Source organism: Cetorhinus maximus, chromosome 13 (assembly GCF_964194155.1).
Source record: "Cetorhinus maximus chromosome 13, sCetMax3.hap1.1, whole genome shotgun sequence".
NCBI classification, from domain to species: Eukaryota; Metazoa; Chordata; class Chondrichthyes; order Lamniformes; family Cetorhinidae; genus Cetorhinus; species Cetorhinus maximus.
Genome location: NC_135891.1, coordinates 107,435,853 through 107,450,218, shown reverse-complemented (window position 1 = coordinate 107,450,218; position 14,366 = coordinate 107,435,853). Strand labels below are relative to the sequence as shown.

Genomic DNA, 14,366 nt, shown 5'->3' with positions numbered 1-14,366 from the left:
GGCCACTTGATAAAAGTCTTCAAGTTTATAAAGGGTTATGATAAATAATTGTGATAGATTGTTCGCACTTGTTCATGAGATGGCAATGGGGGGACACCAATTTAAGAAAATTAGCGAAGGAATTAAAGGAAGTTACACAATATGGTTGAAGCAAAGTGGGGAAAATCATATAGAACAGGAATTAAGTGGCTGCTTGACCAAGAGCAGTATTGTAAGGTATGGTGGGAGTGTAGAGTTTGAACTAGGTAATTTTGTGTGAGGAGAAAAATTGGCACAGACGTGGTGTCACAGGACCTGTGACGGTGCTGTAATAATCCATGATTCTATGATCAATGAACTATATTTTGTCCTGAGTTAATCTAGTCTTACTTTTGTTGTACAGTCTTTTTTGACTACTCAACTGCCCATCCTCTGGAGAAACATAGAGTCACTGACACCAACTCCTGGATCTCTATGTTTAATTGCATGTGTGCAGACTCCAGAAGTTGCTTTTACTTGCAGTGAAGTAATGGTGACTAGCACTGATAGTTTTGCCACCATTACTACTGCAATATTGGGTCAAGTCGATAATTCTTGGAATGCCGTTTTCTACATTAAGGTAAGAGGATATGAAAATGAACCAGGCATCTGGCCATCATGAGGCCATCTAAAAAGCTTTATCATTTAGTTCACTGTCACCGAGCTCATCTTTCATATAACTTTTCTGAAGCGATGTTTTATTAAAATTATTGATGTCCACTAAATATTAAATCATTGGGTACTTGTGTAAAGTGGAGCTTTTAAGATCATTTTTCTAATAAATAAAATTGCCACATTTAAAGCTTTAAAGAACTTTATTTTCACAAAAGGCTGAGTAATTCTAAAGTTTTTTTAAATGCTAGTGTGCTCCAGGCCACTTTTAGATGATCCTGTAAGACTTGTGCTAAGACACAGTGAAATATATTATTGTGTCCTTCGGGCATTATCTACATTTTGGATACTATATAAATGCAAGTTGTTGCTGGTGTTGTTTAGGTAAATTCAAAGTTCCAGGAAACAGTATAAGAAAAATCTTAATTCCTTGCCTCTAGGCATAGCTTGACTAGCTCACCTTTCCAAGATAGGGGGTGCAAGGGGGTGTGGTTGTGATGTCTGAATTGATGGTCTTGATGTTGGAGGGACGCAAGGTTAGGATTTGGGATGTGTAGGGAAGTGTGATGTTAAATGGTGGCGATGGCTCAAGGCAGGAGGCCTAAGGCCAGGCAAGTGGGTGGAGGCCTAAGGCTCACAGGGGAATGGCAGGTGGATGGTCTGTGAAAGCAGGTGGTCAAAAGATGGACCCTAAGGCTGAAGGAGGCTGCAGTGAGGAGCAGGCAGGCTGAAACTTCACCACCAGCAACCACAGGGACAGTTTCAGAGAACAGGGACAGTTTCAGAGAGCAAGGACAGCCGGTTGTTCTTGAAACAACAGCAAGTACACATAGGTAAGGCACAGGGAGGTGGATGGCTACATCAGAGAGCGGAAGAAGCTCCTTTTAAAATGAGGAAGCGAGTGGAGCTGCAGGACACTGTAGCACGAAGCTTCAACTGAAAGTTAAGTATAATCATAAGTATGCATACATTACAGTTTAAGATTATCTCCCAGGTGTTTAATTGAGGCAGGATGGCAGTAATATTACCTGACTATTCTGTAAGCACATTAAGTGTTGCTATCTGCAAAATGTTTAATCTTTTAAAGATAGAAATTCATTGTAATATATGGTTATTTTGAACTCTCAAAGTGCAGTGATTTACAAAGCAAATGCTATTTATGTTTCTATTTACTTGCATATAATACTCCTCTCTAAAGCCAAAAAATGAAATTATTACAATATCACATTCAAACAGCAAATTCCCCTTTTTTAAGAAAAGAAAAGTTGGCCTGCTTTGTATTTTCAAATGTTAAAGGGTTCAAATAAAGGGATTTTCCATAAATATGGAAAAGGGAACAATATACTTCACCAACGTCTTTAAATACTTTGTTGATTTTCCATTTTCTTTTTCTTTATTCAACAGAATGATTCCTGGAGTGAGCTCTACTCTTTTGCACTGTTTAAGGCAATGAGCCACATGCTCTGCATAGGGTATGGTCGTCAAGCTCCAGAAAGCATGTCAGATATCTGGCTAACAATGCTAAGCATGATAGTGGGTGCCACCTGCTATGCCATGTTTATTGGTCATGCAACTGCCTTGATCCAGTCTTTGGATTCATCGCGCCGTCAGTACCAAGAAAAGGTAGGATACTTACATAAACAATCTCAATGAGTAGTAATTTCATAGTGACTTATTATTGTCCATTAGATGTTGGGATCAGTACTATTCTCAATGGAACAACATTAATCATGACACAAGTTTTATCAAGGATGTGTGTGAGTGCTATAGTGAGAGCATGCCGTTGGCTTCTATTAAGTTTCAGCTTGCCTTTTCATCAAGTGCCTCTGAAAGAATTGGCAATGCGTAAGATACTGATGAGTACACAATGGTGCTTACTTGCAAATGATACAGACACAACAGTCTCAAATCCAACTGAAATTATGGAATTGATTATTCAGAATTAAGTTCAAGGTTCCTTGTATGATGACTTAGTAATTAGCAACCAACATGGATCCATAGGGTGAAGATCCGGCCTGATGCTCAGGAAGTGGTATCCAAAGTGCACGTCCTATGATGCAAAGAGCATCTAGGCTCCAAAATTGCCTATGATAAGCTTCTGCATGAAAGCCTATTGCTTAAACTGTTTGAGCTTCTTGCAAAATCTTGGGATTAGATGAGAAAGTGGCTAAAAGGTCAGTCAATATTTGTGGGTGTTATATTGGAGCAGAGGAAATTCTGGATGGATTTGTGTTGTGATCTTAACTGTTTTTTAAAATTATATTGGAGTCTTAACTTCAGCTTGATGCAAAGTTTACAAATTCACAGAGAATGCTAAAGGGATGGAGAGGAACAATTATATGAGGCGGCAATTAGGGGTGCTTCAAAACAAGTTAAGTAAAAGATGTAAGTAATCGATGAAATAAAATTCAGAGAAGTGTTAAGTATTTCACTTAAGAAAAGTTAGGCAACAGAAGTGCTCCATGATTTGTATCTAAACTGATAGGGGTGAAGTTGAAAGAGTTGTAGAGAAAATGGTGTTCAGCACACCCAAGAGAAGAAATAAAATGTTTAACTATGTAGCTACGACAGCAGAGCATGCTTCAGAGCAAGTTGTATACTGGTCAGTCCACGTAAGAGTATTGCATCCATTTCTGTTTACCAAGACCCAAGGGAGACATTCAGAAGCAGTCTAGAGAAAACAACCACATGACTGACTCATATCAGAGGATTTAGTTATGGGGAACATTTAGAGAAACCAAAGCATTTCAGTCTTTCAAAGAGAAAACTGAGGAGAAGTTCAAAATATAAAATGGCACATTAACGTTACACTAGCATAGTTGCCAAGCGGTTTGTGTGATTCACTGATACTAAATTTGTAGTGAGAATCTGGAGCCTGATCTGACCCTTGGAGAGTGTCAGTGGGGCTCTCTGGAGGCGATAATTGAATTGCTGAGAGACTGATACCACATGAAGTGTACACAGATTCATTGTATATGAAACTCGGCTCAAAACATGCTCAGTCTCCCTTGGAGACTTTTTAAGCTAACTGGAGTTAGTGGCATTAGAGAGGGTACAAGAAAGATACACAAGAATTGTCCCAGGGATGAAGAAAACTCCCTCACTGTCGCTGGGTCAAAATCCTGGAACTTGCTTCCTAACAGCACTGTGGGTGTTCCTACAACAGGTGACCTGTAGCAGTTCAAGAAGGCAGCTCACCACCACCTTCTCGAGGGCAATTAGGGATGGGCAATAAATGCTGGCCTAGCCAGTGACGTCCACATCCCATGAACGAATAATAAATATTGGAGAAGCTGAGTCTGTTCTCCTTTTAAGAGTAGAGATTAAGATGAGATTTTATAGGGGCCGTCAAAATCATGAGGGGTATGGACGGAGTAGATTCAAAGAAATTGTCCACATTTGTGGAAGGATTGAAAACCAGAGGACACCAATTGAAGGTGGTTGCCAAAAGTAGCAACGATGACATGAGGAAAAATGCTTTTAGACAGTGAGTGGTTAGGATCTGGAATGCATTGACTGAGTGTGTGCTGGAAGCAGATTCAATCAAGGTCTTGAAAAGAGAATTGAATAATTATCCGAAGGGAAAATGTTTACAGAGATACAGGATAAAGGGGTGGTTGGGGAATGGGAATAGGTGAGTTGCTCTTGCAAGAGCTGGCTCAGCTGACGGGCTGAATGCTTTGCTTTCCTTCTGTGTTGTAACCATTCTGATTCCTCTGTGATAATTTAAATAGTCCCAGAGTTTTGACATTACACTGTAACCATTTAAATTTAAACTGCTTGGGCAAATCTCTTGCATTTGTGTAACCACACAATTACAGAAGAGATGTTTGACATCACTGTTTGTTTGGCTGGAACCCATTCTGCAGCCACTATTTTGAGGCCATTAACTGTTGTATAAACATTAAATTTATAAAAGCGATGAATAAGAACATAATACAAGAGGTAGGTGTAGGCTGTAAGTACAAGATCCTTCATGGCTGCGATGCCCTCAATGAATTAGTGACGTGATAGCCTAATGGATCTTTCCGGAAAATGTTGTTGAGTCTGCCAAACATGTCGTTGCTCCCTTCGGCCTGGTAGTGATTAAGATTGCTTTGTAAGATCACAGACTGAGGGAAATGGCACCATGAGCACAAGGCATACTGGTAGACATGACAAGTTTACCCAGGATATGTGCCCTCAGGAGAGGAAGGCAAAAGAAGAGAGGGGGAAAAAAAATAAAATGAAGCAAAGCTGAATGCAATTGTTATAATTTTGAAACTGCTGAATCAGTCTAAAGTGAAACCATTATCCGACATATCTTTTAGAACGGAGGCTATTGATTCACCGTGTGTCATTGCATCTGCCCTTCATTGAAGCCAAGAAGACAGCTCCAATCTCTTAGAAGCTTCAGTAGTTTAATTGTACTGTGATGTCATGAATGGCTGCCAAGTTGTGCAACAAATAGCTGAGCCTAAGTCGTGATCACATTTCCATTAGTTCGATAAACTACACAAGATCAGAACTCAAAAAGTAATTGAATTTTGGTGCCAGGTTTTCTTAAATGGAAAAATAACTAATTAAAATAAAGAAGCAGGATTGAGAGTCCTAGATGTCATCTAGTTGTGTTTAAGATTGATTTTCTTCTCAGCAGAGACTAGATATAAGTTTTTCTAATTAAAAAAATTTAAAGCGGTATTTATTAAATGTGCCAATAAGTTCAAACAGTGTTGTATTTGTTTTCTAGCTGCATAATAACTGCAGCTGTAGTTCCTGGCAAGGGAGGTTCTCAAAGAGATTTCATGGAATCCCTGAGAATATATAATGCCTTTATTTTTCAGTATTAAATTGGTAAGATGTCAAGCAAAGCTAAGCGGTAACACTCTTGCCTATTAGAGAGTAGATTCAAGACCAAGGGCTGGATTTTCCGGGAGGCTCAGGAAAGCCTGAACTGTGCACTTTTACATCTTCCAAACTGCCCACCTGACCCATGTGACTTTTCCCGGGATTTTTGTCTTTCCAAATGGGGCAGATTTGCAGTGCATTTTACGAGCTGTGGTGGAATTTGAGAGGAGTGTGGGTGTGGTGGCAGGCCAAGTTAGAAAGCATGCCTTGTTTCTCCAACACAGCAGCCCAGCTCCCAACATTATTTTAGAAACCACATCAGAGAACTATTTTGTTATTACTGGCTGTTAAAAAGTTCAGTCATTCTTGGACCAATAGACAACCTGCTGAGCTGAACAGAAGCTATGACAAGCTTTTGAAACACAGCCAAGCATTCACAATAGCTGTTGTCACGACTCACTGGGGATAGTGCGCTGTAATATCAAGCCTCACTGTTCCCCGAGCTGTGACAAATGCGAAAAGTTTGACCAAACCACCAGATTGCCCCAATTCTACCCAATTGTTTAATTTAGGTTAACAGAATACAAGCACCAGGTTTGTAAACTTAATAAGTAAATAACTGTTTATTGAACAAATTGCTTTTAACTAGTGGTAAAAGAAAGAAATATGAACTGCTAACTTCTAACACTGCTAACTTCTAACACTTAAATCCCCACACCCACACACACACCACGTAAAACATGGGTTTTAAGGGTGGGATAAAACAGTTCAACAGCACCAATCCGGAGTACAGGATTCAATGGGTTGATTTTGATCAATGTCTTCCAAATTCCTTTCAGTTCTTGTTGCTGACACAAGGTCGTCTTCCAGCACTTTCATTACTTAGTTCACTGGTTGAAAACTTGCTTTTCAATGTCTCTAATAGTGGTTTTCCCCTTTTCCTTTTTACAGGGGTTTCCTCCGAGAGAGATTAGGTTATAGAGATATGAGGAAAAGAGATTTTAGATGTTTTCTCTTTGTGGGCCAGGTTCTTTTTGCTGCCCTGCTCTTCACCTGGTCAGGAGCCAATTAAACTGCTGTTGTCAGACAGCTCCTTTGGTCCTTTGGTCAGGGCTCCTCTCTGGTACCATCTTGTCTTTCATGGCACACTCTGTTCCAGGACTGCAACATTGTCTATATAGCTCATCCTGTTCCAGTGGACATGTCTTTCAAACTGCAGCCAGTGTAATTTTAATTCACAGTCCAACAGAAATGAAAAGATATGTTCCTTACACTGTCATAACAAAAGCTTCCAGCTACCTTGCATGAAACTGACAGAACAGAATGGTGTCCCATTTCCACTTTAAATCTATGTCAATCCATGTCAATAAGTGGTGGGGAGCAGGTGCTGGGATTTCTTTCAACTTCAAAAGCAGATTTATTTTTAGCAGCAAAGGTTACACTTCCTCCATTGAAAAATATACTTTAATGCATGACAACACTTACATAAAGGTGGTCAATGTAGGAGTCAACTTACCTTTTTGCAGCACTGTTCCCTATGATGAATCATTGCATTAAAACACATCTACATCATAATACAGCATCTAATGGTGACATTTCAAGTTGTCAAAACATTTTGCACTTACCTTTCAGAATGTTCCAAGCTCCTCAGCAGGCTTCCCAAGTGGTCAAAAACTCTTCAAGGAGGTGTTTTTTTTCAGGTCTTCCAAAATCCACACCAGTGCATGAAAATTATGTACGGGAGACAATGCAATTTTCCTGTGGTGCCTGCGATAGAGACCTTAACCTCAGAAGAAGTGTGTGTGTGTTTTGTACTCCAGGCCTTCCTGACCCACATGAAAACTTTCCAGGGGGAAAAAAAACACTAAGTTCAGCATTTCACGACCCGATTCACACCTCGATTGGGAAAATCCAGCCCCAACTCCAGAAATTTGGTTACATAATCCAGGTTGGTTTTTCAGTGCAGTACTGAAGGTGTGCTGCACTGTCAGAAGGGCTGTCTTTCGAATGAGACATTAAACTAAGGCCCAGTCTGCCTTCTCAGCTAGATGTAAAAGATCCCATATGAAGAAGAGCGGGGATGATGTCTTGGACACGCCTCAATCAACATGACTGAAACAGATGACCTGGCCATTTACCTCATTGCCATTTGTGTATAAACATTGGCTGATAAAAATTCCCTGTATTTCAAAAAGTACTTAATTAACTGCAAATCACAATGGACGATTTGAAGTGGTCGATAAGTTCTTTCTAACATTCATTTCTTTTAACGTATGTTTGTTCCAGGTTTTTCAGAAATTGTATGGGGAAAAGGGGGTCTTTAGGGCCACACTGCTGTTTGGGAGGATTCCTGCACAAGCAGAAGTTACAAACAAATTGTTATATACAACAGCCCTTAAAAGATGAATCACAATATTTGCTGTGCTAGAATTCCACCTTATTCACTATAATGAGGGGTTAATCTTACCCAGAGAAATGTAAAAGTTAAGATTTCATAAAATACCACCCAGGTTTGCTATGTCTTAAGACAATTTAGATGTGACTGTTAGTATGAGTTGATTGATTAGATTTCTCAGAGCCGTTCTTTAGTGCCTGGATTACATGAATAATGTTCTGTGTAATCTTAATAGAACAGCTGGAGAATGATGCTAGCTCTCTTAATAATGTTTTTTTTTAAAGAGTGACACCCTGTGTGATAATAACTGTGCCTTAAGGCTGCTATGTTCTTTATCCTCACTAGATTTGATTAAAGGGCAAGGAATGGGATTACAGTGATATTAAATTATGTTAAAAATACTAACTTTTCAAAATTTAAAATTTACTTTTAATAGAGATTACTACAAGTGGGATTGATAGAATTTATTGTATACTAATAGGGGTTATTTATTTATTTAATAGGGCTCTGAGGATGATTTTCCATCATTTTAGATACAGGGGAGGTACTGGAGGATTGGACAAATGCAAACGTAGTTCCATTGTTTAAAAAGGATCAAAGGAAATTATAGGCCAGTTAGTCTTACATCGGTGGTGAGCAAATTAATAGAATCAATCCTGAGAAATAGGATTAACTGTCATGTGGGAAGGCGTGGACTAGTCAGGGATGGTCAGCATGAATTTGTTAAAGGAAGGTCTTGCCTCACAAATTTGATTGAATTCTTTGAGGAAGTGACAAGAAGGGTTGATGAAGGTAGTGCAGTGGATGTTGTGTACATGGATTTTAGCAAGGCATTTGACAAGGTCCGACATGGCAGATTGGTCAGGAAAGTAAAAGCCCATGGGATTCAGGGTAATGTGGCAAACTGGATAAAAGGTTGGCTTTGTAATAGGAAACAAAGGGTAATCAATGGATGTCCTTGCTAATGGAAAGTTGTCTCAAGTGGTGTTCCACAGGGCTTGGTGTTGGGACCCTTGCTGTTTTTGTTATATATTAACGATTTGGACATGAACGTGGGGGGCGCGATTGGAAAATTTGCAGATGACACAAAGATTGGCCGAGTAGTGGATAGTGTAGAGGATAGCCATAATCTCCAAAACGATATAGATGGGTTGGTGGACTGGGCGATAAAGTGGCAGATGGATTTTAACGTAGAGAAGTGTGAGGTCATACATTTAGGGAGGTCAAACAGTCACAGGGATTACACAATAAATGGGAATATACTAAGAGGGGTAGATGAAGTGAGAGATCTTGGCGTACAAGTACACAGGTCCCTGAAGGCAGCAGTTCACGTAGACAAGGTTGTAAAGAAAGCATATGGAATGCACTCCTTCATTGGCAGAGGTATAGAATATAAAAGTAAGGATATAATGTTAGAATTGTATAAAACACTGGTGAGGCCACAACTGGAGTATTGTGTGCAGTTCTGGTCACCACATTACAGGAAGGACGTAATAGCTCTGGAGAGAGTGCAGAGGAGGTTTACAAGAATGTTGCCAGGGTTAGAAAAGTGTAGCTACGAGGAGAGATTGGATAGGTTGGGGTTATTTTCCTTAGAACAAAGAAGGCTGAGAAGTGACTTGATTGAGGTGTACAAAATTATGAGGGGAATAGATAAGAGTGGACAGGATAAAATTGTTTCCCTTGGTGGAGAATTCTAGAACCAGAGGACATAGATTCAAGATTAGTGGCAGAAGGTGTAGGGGGGACATGAGGAAGAATTTTTTTACACAGAGGATAGTGGGTGTCTGGAATTCGCTGCCCAAGTTGGTGGTAGAGGCAGAAACTTTAAACTCTTTTAAAAACTACCTGGATCTGCACCTAAAGTGCTGTAAGCTGGAGGGCTATGGGCCGGGTGCAAGAAAATGGGATTAGAAAGGGCACCTGAGTGTCCTCGGGCTGGCATGAACAAGATGGACCGAATGACTTCCTTCTGTGCTGTAACTTTTCTATGGTTCTATAGGTGTACTTTGTGATTGATACAGAGCTATGGGGAGAATGTGGGGAAGTGGGATTAATTTGGATTGACACAAGGGCTGGAGGAGCATGTCAGTCAGTGAGTTTAATTTTGGATTGATTTGACAATCCGAATGGTCGCCTCTTGCAAAGTTCAGTAGAAAGTGATGCCAACCATTATTTAATGTGAGCTTCCCTTTCGTTTCAGAAACCGCTGCCTACAAATGCAAAGATCCCTTTGAAGTAGGGCTGCTGTCACAAGAAGCATCTGAATTACTTATACTTGTGACGGTAGTTGGAGAGAGAGAGAGAGAAATAGCACAGTTCAGTGTTAAAGTACCGGATGGTAAATATTAGATCAGTCAGGTGACACATCAGGGGCTCTTTTTAATAACAGGATAAATTTAGATGCTTGTTATGTGATTAATATCCAGCAAATATCATTTATACTTCTGTGATTGTTGTCAGTTTCAATGACTAGTCTAATTGTTAATGAACTTTGTGTCCTTAGGCTGTGTGGAAGTAAATATTCTATTCCAATGTCACTTACAAATCTAAATTAAAAATGAGTTAATGCACTAATGCCAAATGAAGTTAGGGGCCTAGAAATTTAATTGCACAGTGCCCGATTATCAGGTGAGAAAAGAAAGCTGTCGGACAATATATGGTGCGCAGATTGCAAATGCTCAATTGGTAATAGACATTTGCCACACATCATTTTGGTTAATCGTCTATCCATAATGGGTCACAGACCATGAAGCCTTGGGGGGGAATGAATATAAAGTTTAAATCCACGTTGCCATTAATTTCGATATATGTCAAGTTGCTGGTAGCAACAGATTTGGTGCTTTAATTTAGGATTCATGCACCAATGTGACATCAGCACCGAGCTCCTTACCCACAAAATTCCAACAGGACCAACCATGCAAATCAGAAATAGAAACACAAATAGGGACTGAGTTTGGTCCCATGAGCTACAGTTTGGACACTTGCCTGCCTCAGGCTCTGTGGGAATACAGACTTATCTCTAGGCTGCCAAGGAATTGCTGTATTCCATTAAACCTCACACATGGGTGGCCCTCATTCTCTCTTTGACAAGGAAAAGACAAGCTGTCTACTGTTTATTGCCAGTCACTCTGTTCCTATTTTGTGGCAGCAGGCAGCAATTCTTTTGCTTTGGTTTTCAAATCTACATCAAGTACAGAAAATATGTGGAAATGGACCTTCTATTTATGAATATTTTTCTAAACATGGGGCATTTCAATTCAACTTGAGAAAAAAAATCATCTGACTTTTTAAATAACTGAAATTTGGCTAATTCAAATAGTATTTGATTCACAATATACTTGTTGCATTCATCTGCCACTTGATCTTAATGGGAGGTAACAGGTAGTTAATTGGGAGAGACACAATACAAATTAGGCTTAATTTAAGAATCCTGCCACCCATGATGATGACTGGCCTTCCAGGTTGAAGAAGACGATGGATGTGCGGACTCATCAACGATGAACACAGAGATGGTTATGTTGTCCCAGTCTGGACACAGAGTCAGAAACGGTTGGGACATTGGAACTCTTTATGCTGTGACATGGGCAGATGCTGCTCTATGGCTTTGTTCACGGGCAGCAACGAGACATTGACGTCGACCCTTTTCAAAAGTGACAGAAGTCCTGCCGATCAGGGCTCTCCAGTGAGTTCCTTCTCGCGCTAATTCATCCAGCTCATTAGGCTTGATGCCGCACCTCTTCAGATTTCCCTTAAGCATGCCTTTGTAGCTCTTGCGTGGCTGACCTTCATTTCTTATGTCAGACGCGAGCTCTCCGTACAGCAGCAGTCTTGGAATGCGATGGTCCTCCAATTCCAATTACATGCCCTTTCCAGTGCAGTTGGGCTCTCAGGAGCATTGTCTTAGACCGAGTACAGCCAACAAGTATTAAGATTTCGAGGTTTGTTATCTGGTCTCGCCAGTGGATGTTGAGGATGGAGCAAAGAGTACGCATTTGAAATTGTTCCAACTGCCTTATGTGTTTGTGGTATAAAGTTCAGGGCTCTCAGCCATAGAGGAGGGAAGTAACAACAAGAGTGGTGCACATCTTGAGCTTTGTGGACAGTCATCTGCTGTGGTGGTTTACGGCTCTGGTACAAAGCCTTCCTAGTGCTTGGCTCAAGATCCTTGACAGCATGGCTGAGGACACAGGTGAAGAATATGTTAGAGGGGACTGATGCTAGAATGCAGCCCTGCTTCACTCCATTCGAGATCTCAAAGGGAGCTGATGATTCACCATTTGAGGACCTGGCCAGTCATTCTGTTGTGGAGCAGCTGTATGACCATGACACATTATTTTGGACAACCACACCATTCCAGGATTGTCCAGAGGGCCTCCCTGTTGACTGGGTCGAAGGCCTTAGCGAGGCATTTTGCTTAGATTTGTCTCACAGTGAACATCATATCCACAGTGAGAGGCTCCCGCTCCTGTTCCCCTTACAAATGGTTCTTGGACTTTAGGATTTACAAAGAACAAAATTACACAGACAGAATTTGGCTCAACCAAAGATTAATGTTTTATTAAATGCACTAAGTCCATAATTGTTGGATCCTAATCACCAGTTTGTTGGACCCTGTTCGCAAACTTGTTGTAAGGGGTGGCCGATTTGGTACTAATGATAGAGTTGAGTAGCAGACACTTCATTGGTAGAAACTCTGTGCTTATTTACAAAGATACTCAGCAGCAACTAAACGTGTGCTTACACTTCAAACTCTATCTCTATACTCTGCTGCTACTAACTTCAGAGGTAGCCCACACTACTTTGCTATTGGACACTAAGTTCATGTGATCTTCCATTATAACATTCTTCTTAAAGGTATATTACACATCAGATTACCACACTAATACAGACACCTCTAATCTAGTTCAGACAACACACACAAAGTTACATAAAATTAAAATTAACTGGCCTTGGTTCAAACCCCTCTGCGATTAGCTGAGGTGGACGCCCCCAATTCCCAGCTGACCTTTCTATGATTTGACCTCAGCTCCTAGTTCACCCGGCAAAGTCACCACAGTTTGCTAAAATTCTCACTAGAATTATGGGGAAAACACTACCTCCTAGTCCCAAACCCTTAAACAAACCTCAGAGTCAAACCACTACGAATAGGCTGGAATACTCGAAATCCCCGACCCGGCTGCTCTGTCCAGTGTTGATTGTAGGCCTGAGCTAGGCTTACTGATCCTGACCTTTCTCCTGACCACAGTACCCTGCTCCAGTTTTGTCCTCCTTTTTATAATAATCTATATTGCAAATATCACGGACACATCTCCTGTTGCCGTCCTGCTGAATCACCCGGTGTTTAGCATCTTGTAATCCTTTAGTTTATTCCATGCCCTGATCTAGACAGGGCTGTAGACATACACAGTTCCCATGTTATTTCCACAACAGGAAACAATGGATCCCACCCCATGGTGCGGGATCTCTGGCTGCAAAGGTGATGGACATATCAACGCTTTTCCTCCTTTCTTGCCAGGAGTGAATGGTGCTGTGTAATGGCCGTTGTCTGGGTCAATTATGCTAATGAAATTCCCAATTTCTTAATTGGGTTATGTGATGGCAGCTGTCTTGTACCAGTGTATATGATTCAGTCCTTTAATTATATCAGGCAAAAGCAGTTACCTTGCACCATTGTTGTGATAATGCTCTCCATTCCAGGCTCTTAATTGTATCAGTTCTGTTGCGATGTTTAGAATTAACCCCTTACTGTATAGCCTTCCTCTGTGTGTTTGTGCTGAGGCTTTGCTTTTATTTTACAGTTCTTATGTCCATGAGTTTTTGGGATTTTCATATTCTGTAATTTTCCCAGTTGGAGGGGATTCCGATCCTACACCACTGTGCTATGGGCCGGTCACAGTGAACGTCATATCCGCTGTGCTGTGACCTGGCCAAAAGCCACTCTGAGCCTCAGATAGATTTGTTTCTGCCACAAAGGTAAGTCTGTTCAGGATGATGCGAGCAAAAATCTTTCCAGCTGTGGACAGAAGTGAGGTACCTCTGTGGCTGCCACACTCTGCTTTGCTGCCTTTGTTTTTGTAGAGGGCAACAATTGTTGCATTGTGAAAGTCATTTGGCATCTTTTCTTCATTCCAAATGCACAAGAGGAAATCATGGAAGACCTCTATTATGTCAGGGCCTGCCGCTTTGAAAATCTCTGCTGGGATTCCATCTTTTCCTGGAGCCTTGCTTGAATTCATCTGCCTGGTGGCTTTCCTGATCTCATCAACAGAAGGAGACAAGTCAAGCTCATCAAGGTCTGGTCGCTGGGGAATCTGGTTGAGGGCTGTGGGGTTGGCAGTTGATAGTCTTGTACAGCAGGCTACTGAAGTGTTCCGCCCATCTCTTATTTCTGCCTGATTGTTGATCAAGGACCATCAGCCAAGATCAACAGCATGGAGCCTGTCCTAGAAGATCCATATACAGACTTGATAGAACTGAAGAACTTTTTTTGAGTTGAGAGTCTGTATATTGT

General features: G+C 40.9%; 1 protein-coding gene across 1 annotated transcript in view; it reads left to right on the top strand.

Moving 5' to 3' along the window:
* Positions 1–14,366, top strand: part of hcn2b (hyperpolarization activated cyclic nucleotide-gated potassium channel 2b) — a 120,202-nt gene that overhangs the window by 48,389 nt on the left and 57,447 nt on the right. Inside the window, exon 4 of the mRNA XM_078555950.1 lies at positions 2,035–2,253. Within this exon, the coding sequence (XP_078412076.1) occupies positions 2,035–2,253 (219 nt within the window). The remainder of the gene's footprint in view (positions 1–2,034; positions 2,254–14,366) is intronic.